At 48.3% G+C, this 10,121-nt stretch overlaps 1 protein-coding gene across 5 annotated transcripts in view; it reads left to right on the top strand.

Moving 5' to 3' along the window:
- The window catches only part of LOC123758364 (uncharacterized), a 49,958-nt gene that overhangs the window by 19,347 nt on the left and 20,490 nt on the right, over nucleotides 1-10,121 (top strand). For 4 of the 5 annotated variants that reach the window (XR_011228064.1, XM_069322500.1, XM_069322499.1 and 1 more), the window contains 3 exons: nucleotides 2,607-2,744; nucleotides 6,013-6,097; nucleotides 9,352-9,462. Coding sequence is in view for 4 of the 5 variants with exons in the window: in XM_069322500.1 (XP_069178601.1) it covers nucleotides 2,607-2,744; nucleotides 6,013-6,097; nucleotides 9,352-9,462 (334 nt within the window). In the remaining variant the exon portion in view is untranslated. The remainder of the gene's footprint in view (nucleotides 1-2,606; nucleotides 2,745-6,012; nucleotides 6,098-9,351; nucleotides 9,463-10,121) is intronic. The other variant, XM_069322501.1, reaches the window with a different exon arrangement.

Raw genomic sequence — 10,121 nt, 5'->3', positions numbered from 1 at the left:
TAGATTCTTCACTCGGGCTCTGAACAACAAGGGGGAGCTCCATAGTAGAGGTAATCCTGTTGCCTCTACTGGCAACAGGATTGCCAGTAGAGTGTTGGCAATCTACAGGATTGCCAGTCCAGTCCTTACGTGTGTGTTGCGCCCATCACTGCTGTTTTCATATGACTGCTGCGCCAGTTTGTGTCATTATTATTATTTTCCCATCCATCGCCATGTTGTGTGTGGTTAAAGGTGGCGTTGGTTATGTTGGAGGTTGACAGTGAGGTTTGGTCGGTGGTGGAGGCGTGCGTGGCGGCTTTTGTACGGCTTGTTGCCTCACCGACTCACGTTCACTAGTGAATAACGGCAGCAACGGCCGTGCTGCCTCAACTCTTCCACCCGGTACTAAATCTTATTATTACCCTTTTCATTATCTTACATTAATCTGTCAATTTCTGTAAGAGAGAAATGTTTGTCCGAGGTCGGAAGCCAGACGCTGGGGCTAGCTAGCCTCACCCAACTTTGCAGCGGGACTAGGATGGGGTACGGGACTGACATAGGCTAGTCGGGGTCGCCAGAATTCAAGAGAAACCAGCGTTATTGTGTTTTCCTTGTGTATTTGAAGAGTGCATTAGGTGGAGAACTCCATTGCCTGCACCAGAGTATATGCGGGTTATTTGTAAAATGCTGGAATAGCTACGAGCTTAGTGCCTCCTGACTCCAAGTGGCTTTGGGCGGATCCCAGGATAAATAGATTCATCATTCTGGGGCCGCATGATGAAGCGATTTGATGAAGTATCTGTGCCCAAGGTGGTCACGGGAGCTGTTGGGTTAAGAGGCACACGACTTACCAGTACTTTTGTACAGTCAGTTGTCCGAGTGGTTATGGTTCTAGACACGCCAAGGGGCACGGAGGGCCTTGGCTGACCGGGTTCGAATCCTTAAGGGGTTAAGAGTTTCCTATATATATATATATATATATATATATATATATATATATATATATATATATATATATATATATATATATATATATATATATATATATATATATATATAATGCACTTGTATTGTTAGGATAACTGAAAGTATAATGTTTGTATTATATATGTGTTATATGAAATGAAGATTGAGTGAATGATGACAACTTATACTGTGATTACTTTGGCTGCTGCGGCTGCTGCGGCGGCTGCTGCTGCTGCTGCTGCGGCGGCTACTGCTGCTGCTGCTGCTGCGGCGGCTGCTGCGGCGGCTGCGGCGGCTGCTGCTGCTGCTGCTGCTGCGGCGGCTGCTGCTGCTGCTGCGGCGGCGGCTGCGGCGTCTGCTGCTGCGGCGTCTGCTGCTGCTGCGGCGGCTGCGGCGTCTGCTGCTGCGGCGGCGGCTGCTGCTGCTGCTGCTGAGGCGGCTGCGGCGGCTGCTGCTGCTGCTGCTGCGGCGGCTGCGGCGGCGGCTGCGGCGGCGGCTGCTGCTGCTGCTGCTTATTTATTTATTTATTTATTTATTTATTTATTCTTTATTTATATATATATATATATACAATAAGGTACATGGGGATTGTGAGGATACATAGCATACTAATTACATTCTTGTAAAGCCTTACATAATGGCTTACATTATAATATAGTGGCTTTATTAATAATGTAATTTAATGTAATTACTATGCTATAATGTATTTACTATGTAATTACTATGCTATAATGTATTTACTATGTAATTACTATGCTATAAAAATGATAACAGTTACATAGCATGAAAAAAATAAAAAATGAGAGAAAATTGTAGGTATATTAAAGCACAAAGGTAGCTCAGTATGATGGCAATGACAGCTTGAATGGTAGTTTAACAAAACTTAGCAGGCACAATACAGCATGTGGCTAGCACATAAAAGATGACGGCAATGAACACAATGATAAAGTTGTTTGGGTTAAGTACATAAAGATTGGGAGATTGGGTAACACTAGATACAGAGCAAGTTTAAAGCTCAGTGTAGGAAACTATGAAGATGAAATTAGGTACTTTTTGTTTTTGTTTTTAAATGAGGCAAAAGTTTGACAGCTTTTCAATTCACTAGGGAGTGAGTTCCATAGAGTGGGTCCCTTAATTTGCATAGAGTGTTTACACAGATTAAGCTTGACCCCTGGGGATATCAAAGAGATATTTATTTCTGGTGTGGTGATAATGGGTCCTATTACATCTGTCCAGGGAGAGTTTCAGAGCAGGATTTGCATTTAAGAACAGGGTTTTGTAAATGTAGTTGACACAAGAGAATGTGTGGAGGGAGTTATTATTCAGCAAGTTACGAGATTTAAACAGGGGAGCTGAGTGTTGTCTGAAAGCAGAATTTGTTATCATTCTGATAGCAGATTTTTGCTGGGTGATGATGGACTTAAGGTGGTTTGCAGTGGTAGACCCCCATGCACAGATACCATAATTGAAATAGTGATAGATTAGTGCATAATAGAGTGAGAGGAGAGCAGAGTTAGGAACATAATATCTTATGTAATATTATAATATCTTATGTATAATATTATACACGTGGTGCTTATGTCGTCAGTATAAGAGCGACCCTTGTCATGACACGTGTGAGGTGTAGTAGTGTGGTTAACGTTGGCGTGTTTGTCCCACAGGTGGCTGGGGTTGAGAGCGTGCTGCTGCAGGGGGCGCTGCTGGAGGAGGACGTCCCTGCCGGAGACGCGGCCGGCGGCGTCTGGGTCACCGGAGCCGCCTACTCCCCTGATCCCTACACCTTTACTGCGCTCTTTAAAGTATAACCTTCTCATCGATCCTGGGGTTTTCTCTGATGCTTTCCTGGGGATGTGAGGGAGGGAGGGGGAGGGGGGATGGTGGTGGGGGGGGGTATGGTGTGGTGGTGGTGGTGGGGGCTGGTATGGTGGTGGTGGGGGGTTGGTATGGTATGATGGTGGTTAGTGGTATGGTGGTGGTGGGGGCTGGTATGGTGGTGGTGGTAGTGGTTTGGGCGAGTATGGTGGTAGTGGTTTGGGCGGGTATGGTGGTAGTGCTAGTAGCTAAGGTGTATGTAGGAACACTTGCTCATATATGCTACCTTGTTGAGTCTCATATCCTGGGGTAGGGTTCCCCAAACATTTCCACGTCCACTAACGAAACCTCTGCATCTTTACCTAATCACGGGGACAATAATCAGGCTTAACTTACATTTATTAAACAGTTTATGAACTGTGAAGCACCAGGAGGTTGTATATAACAATAATAACCTTGGGTTGAGAAGTTTTGTAGGTCGTAAGCTGCTTAATAAAGGTAAAGAAATACGCCACCATTAAAGACAGGTGTAGAGGCGTGGTCAAGGGTGGGTGTAGCAGCTGCATGAATCTCGGGGTCCCAGGAGGTTATCTTGAGGTTATCTTGAGATGATTTCGGGGCTTTAGTGTCCCCGCGGCCCGGTCCTCGACCAGGCCTCCACCCCCAGGAAGCAGCCCGTGACAGCTGACTAACTCCCAGGTACCTATTTACTGCTAGGTAACAGGGGCATTCAGTGTGAAAGAAACTTTGCCCATTTGTTTCTGCCTCGTGCGGGAATCGAACCCGCGCCACAGAATTACGAGTCCTGCGTGCTATCCACCAGGCTACGAGGCCCCTACGAGGAGTCAGTGACACACTACAAGGGTTTCCTGGTCGTGTTGGTTCTTACCTCACATGAGGTCGTGAAGCTATGTTTAGTGTCCTCCATAACTCCCTCTCTCTATCACCCAGCTGCTCTTGCTCACAGCCTTACAGGGAAGGGCAGTCAGTGTTCTCCTACACTGTGTCCACCGCCTCGGGCAGTAGTGGGCCGCCCTCCGCTCCTATTCAACAAGTTTCTCCACTTGTTCATGCCTCAATGAACTTTATATTATATAACGTGTGTGTATTTTACTATTTGTGTCCTGCAGAATCGAGCTATTAGCTCTTGGATCCCGCCTTTCTAACCAATCTATTTTTCCCTATATTATATCTACTACATATTTTCTCTAACACACACACACACACTTCCCAGGAAGCTGCCCGGAGCAGCTGTCTAACTCGCAGGTACCTACTTACTGCTAGATGAACAGAGCATCAGGGTGAAAGAAACTGTCCATTTGTTTCTGCTTCGGTCGGGAATCGAACCCGGGCCCTTAGGACTACGACCCTCCTAGCGCTGACCACTCAGCCGCGACACCCCTCTGTGTGTGTGTGTACTCACCTAGTTGTGTCTGCAGGATCGAGCATTGACTCTTGGATCCCGCCTTTCGACCATCAGATGTTTACAGCAATTACTCCTGTCCCATTTCCCTATCATACCTGGTTTTAAAATTATGAATAGTATTTGCTTCCACAACCTGTTCCTGAAATGCATTCCATTTTCCCACTACTCTCACGCTAAAAGAAAACTTCCTAACATCTCTGTGACTCATCTGAGTTTCAAGCTTTCACCATGTCCCCTCGTTCTGTTACTATTCCATGTGAACATTTCATCTATTTCCACTCTGTCAATCCCCTGAATATTTTGTACGTTCCTATCATGTCCCCCCTCTCCCTTCTTTTTTCTAGTGTCGTAAGGCACAGTTCCTTCAGGCGCTCCTCATAACTCATCGAGTCTCGTTGCAAACCTCTGAACCTTTTCCAGTTTCATTATATGCTTCTTCAGATGGGGACTCCATGATGAGGCGGCATACTCTAAGACTGGCCTCACGTAGGCAGTGTAAAGCGCCCTAAATGCCTCCTCACTTAGGTTTCTGAATGATTTTCTAACTTTTGCCAGTGTAGAGTACGCTGCTGTCGTTATCCTATTTATATGTGCCTCAGGAGATAGATAAGGCGTTACGTCCACACCCAGGTCTCTTTCGCGCGTCGTCACGGGTAGGCAGTTCCCCTTCATTGTGTACTGACCTTTTGCTCTCCTATCACCTAGTCCCATTTCCATAACTTTACATTTGCTTATGTTGAACTCCAGTTGCCATTTGTCTGACCATCTCTGCAACCTGTTCAGGTCCTCTATGAGGATCTTGCAATCCTCATCTGTTACAAATCTCCTCATCAACTTTGCATCATCCGCGAACATCGACATGTAGGACTCTACTCCTGTAAACATGTCGTTAACATATATTAGAAATAGAATTGGGCCCAGCACCGATTCTTGAGGTACTCCACTTGTTACTGTGTGTGTGTGTGTGTGTATGTGTGTGTGTGTGCGTGCGTGTGTGTGTGTGTGTGTGTGTGTGTGTGTGTGTGTGTGTGTGTGTGTGTGTGTGTGTGTGTGTGTGTGTGTGTGTGTGTGTGTGTGTGTGTGTGTGTGTGTGTGTGTGTGTGTGTGTGTGTGTGTGTGTGTGTGTGTATGTGCGTGCGTGTGCGTGCGTGTATGTGTGTGTGTGTGTGTGTGTGTGTGTGTGTGTGTGTGTGTGTGTGTGTGTGTGTGTGTGTGTGTGTGTGTGTGTGTGTGTGTGTGTGTGTGTGTGTGTGTTAAGGTAATACTTGCATGCCGGGCCATACTGTGGGACAATCTCCACGGTGCTGGCACTGCCCTTGTGGATGTGTTCATAGGATACAAAGTTTCAGGATGTATCATAGAGCCGAGACTCCCTGGAGCTTAGATCACCTCAGGACACAAGGGCTCTATTGGGATATGTGGTGACAGGCTCTATAAGACAATGAGTAGCGTGGCATGAAATAACAATGACTACCACAATGACTAAGCACCTCAAGGTAAGGTAACCACAGGGCATAACGAAGCTTAGGCATGTGGTAGTAGATGCCCGGGACCATGAACTGCTAGGGACCGTTAGTAGAGGGCTTTCTGACTCCTTACGGGCTATTCATGCCCGTGCCACCTCTTGGGTGGCTTAATCTTCATCAATCAATCAATCAATCGTGTCCCCCCCATGCCCGTGCCACCTCTTGGTGGCTTAATCTTCATCAATCAATCAATCGTGTCCCCTCCATGCCCGTGCCACCTCTTGGGTGGCTTAATCTTCATCAATCAATCAATCAATCGTGTGCCCCGATAACGGTTACGTAACTCATCCTTGCTACTTGCAGTCGTGGCTGGGGGAGACGAAGGGCAAGGAGGCCCACATCCACGTGACCTTCCCCGCCTCCAGCGACCACCAGGACCCCCTCACCTGTAAGTCTTCCCGCCCTTGTGCCACTCTCCGCCACCACACTCCACATCCACCACACTCCACATCCACCACACTCCACATCCACTACACTACACATCCACCACACTCCGCCACCACACTCCACATCCACCACACTCCGCCACCACTCTCCACACTCCGCCACCACTCTCCACATCCACCACACTCCGCCACCACTCTCCACATCCACCACACTCCGTCACCACACTCCGTCACCACACTCCACATCCACCACACTCCGCCACCACGCTCCACATCCACCACACTCCGCCACCACTCTCCACATCCACCACACTCCGCCACCACGCTCCACATCCACCACACTCCGTCACCACGCTCCACATCCACCACACTCCGCCACCACGCTCCACATCCACCACACTCCGCCACCACGCTCCACATCCACCACACTCCGCCACCACGCTCCACATCCACTACACTCCGCCACCACTCTCCACATCCACCACACTCCGCCACCACGCTCCACATCCACCACACTCCGTCACCACGCTCCACATCCACCACACTCCGCCACCACTCTCCACATCCACCACACTCCGCCACCACGCTCCACATCCACCACACTCCGTCACCACGCTCCACATCCACCACACTCCGTCACCACTCTCCACATCCACCACACTCCGCCACCACGCTCCACATCCACCACACTCCGTCACCACGCTCCACATCCACCACACTCCGCCACCACGCTCCACATCCACCACACTCCGCCACCACTCTCCACATCCACCACACTCCGCCACCACGCTCCACATCCACCACACTCCGCCACCACTCTCCACATCCACCACACTCCGCCACCACGCTCCACATCCACCACACTCCGCCACCACTCTCCACATCCACCACACTCCGCCACCACGCTCCACATCCACCACACTCCGCCACCACTCTCCACATCCACCACACTCCGCCACCACGCTCCACATCCACCACACTCCGCCACCACTCTCCACATCCACCACACTCCGCCACCACGCTCCACATCCACCACACTCCGGCAACATCCACCACACTCCGTCACCACTCTCCACATCCACCACACTCCGTCACCACTCTCCACATCCACCACACTCCGCCACCACTCTCCACATCCACCACACTCCGCCACCACGCTCCACATCCACCACACTCCGCCACCACTCTCCACATCCACCACACTCCGCCACCACGCTCCACATCCACCACACTCCGCCAACATCCACCACACTCCGTCACCACTCTCCACATCCACCACACTCCGTCATCACTCTCCACATCCACCACACTCCGCCACCACTCTCCACATCCACCACACTCCGCCACCACGCTCCACATCCACCACACTCCGTCACCACACTCCACATCCACCACACTCCACATCCACCACACTCCAACACCACGCTCCACGTCCACCACACTCCGTCACCACACTCCACCACCACGCTCCACATCCACCACATTCCACCACCACACTCCACATCCACCACACTCCGCCACCACACTCCAACACCACGCTCCACATCCACCACACTCCACATCCACCACACTCCGCCACCACACTCCACATCCACCACACTCCGCCACCACTCTCCACATCCACCACACTCCACCACCACCACACTCCGCCACCACACTCCACATCCACCACACTCCGCCACCACACTCCACATCCACCACACTCCGCCACCACTCTCCACATCCACCACACTCCACCACCACCACACTCCGCCACCACACTCCACATCCACCACACTCCGCCACCACACTCCAACACCACGCTCCACATCCACCACACTCCACATCCACCACACTCCGCCACCACACTCCACATCCACCACACTCCGCCACCACACTCCACATCCACCACACTCCACCACCACCACACTCCGCCACCACACTCCACATCCACCACACTCCGCCACCACACTCCACATCCACCACACTCCACCACCACCACACTCCGCCACCACACTCCACATCCACCACACTCAATTATGAATCTCAACCATCTCTGTAATTAACACATTTATTTAATTAAATAATAATGATAATAATATTAATATATATATTATAATTTTGTGTTAGGCCTAAGGGTTGGTTAGGGTCCTCCCCATTTATGAATGACAAACACTGCAGTCGACTTAGGTGGGCTACTGTGTTCTGAAAGTCACAGTGTTCTTAGCACTGTAACTTAGCTAAGGTGTAAGGTGCACACACTCCACCCAGTACCCTTACTGTAGCTGTGGCCACGTTATGGTCACACAGCTGGTGGCGTGTATGCGCTGGCATACACGCTGGCGCATACTTCTTATTTATTTATTTATTTATTTAGTTATTTATATACAAGAAGGTACATTGGGTTTGTGAGGATACATAGCATAGTATTTACAATCTTGTAAAGCCACTAGTACGCGCAGCGTTTCCGGCAGGTCCTTAATCTAACAGATAATTTTAAGTAGGTTAATTCTAGCAGAATTAATAAAATGATAACAAATACATTACAAGAAAAAAAATGAGATGAGAGAGATTAGTAAGTATATTAAAGCACATTGGTATATTAAAGCTCTGATTGATTACATTGACAGCTTGATTGGTAATTTAAACAAAGATTAATAGACACCATACAGCAGATTGATAGCACATATAAGAACATATCATATCTTGATATCGTCACATATCTTGCGACGCCCGGGGGGGGGGGGGAGTCTTGCCTAGAGTGAACGGAGGTAAATATATCGAACAACGCATTGTATTCCAGCCATATATATACACCCACCCATGTTGTGGGGGTTGTTAGTGAAGCTCTCACTCAACACACTCGCGTGTCGCGGCAACACTCACACACGCACACACATATTATTGGTTTACCACTGTTGGTGACCTTTGCTGTATGTGTTTGATTTATTGTCAACACGTCCGGTAGCTTGCTGGGCTCGGATAGTATTTCATTAGTTAATGTGTTATAGAAATATTGAACACTTGAACACAAGATTGTAAATACTATGTATCCTCACAAACCCAATGTACCTTCTTGTATATAAGTAAATAAATAAATAAACAAATGAGCATCATTCCCGCTCTCCTGTTGTAAACATGTCGAATATATCCCACAGTTCGTTCCTGTTCCTATCGCGTCGTATTGGTCGCTACAGCTGTATAATCTTGTTCTGTTTGGTGTGCTCGTGTATGTTGTTATAGGTTAATAACGGAGCTTTATGGTGGTTATATACAGTGTTGCTGGACGTGCAGGAGGTGATGGTGGACCCCGTGTGTCTCCCCAGCACCATCGCTGCCCGCCTCACCTTCCACCACAACCTGGTCCGCACCGTCTCCACCACACAAGGTCTCTCACACCCTTTGTCACGTCACGTTAAACAAAAAAGTAGTTTTTGTTTTGTAAGGAAGAGTGGTAAAGTTATATTAATGCTAATAGATTACCCCCATCTGTTTCTAGAGTTCTAATCCTGTACCTCAGTTCTCCACCGTTATCCTGGCCGTCACAGTCACACATGTGCCCTGTCTTGATTATTAATTAGCGGTCCGTCTAATTACCACAAGCTACCACAAGCTACACAAGCTTCACAAAGCTTCCTGGCAATACGTTAGTAATGAATAAAGATGATATGTTAGGTTAGGTTGACCTAACCTAACCTAACCTAATCTAACCTAACCTATCCTAACCGACGCTTGGATCGTCGACTTGATTTGGCGTCACCAGGTTTTTATTTTCGTCTAATTTCTTTATAAAAAGATACTTTTTCAGATTAAAATTATGTTTTTTCGTGTTGTACATTCAGCACCAACATTATAATGAGTAAATATATCATATTTATTCATTACTAATGTATTGCCAGGAAGCTTTCTGAAGCTTGTGTAGCTTGGGGTAATTAGACGGACCGTTAATTAGTATCTATATAAAGCACTTATAGTAACCCCCCTCCCCCCCTTACGAAACCTGTGCATCTTGCATTAATCATGGCGGCTTTGTTTACATTTATCACA

The sequence above is a fragment of the Procambarus clarkii genome, chromosome 11 (assembly GCF_040958095.1).
Source record: "Procambarus clarkii isolate CNS0578487 chromosome 11, FALCON_Pclarkii_2.0, whole genome shotgun sequence".
NCBI classification, from domain to species: Eukaryota; Metazoa; Arthropoda; class Malacostraca; order Decapoda; family Cambaridae; genus Procambarus; species Procambarus clarkii.
The sequence above is the reverse complement of the archived record's forward strand: the minus strand, read 5'-3'. Positions and strand labels throughout refer to the sequence as shown.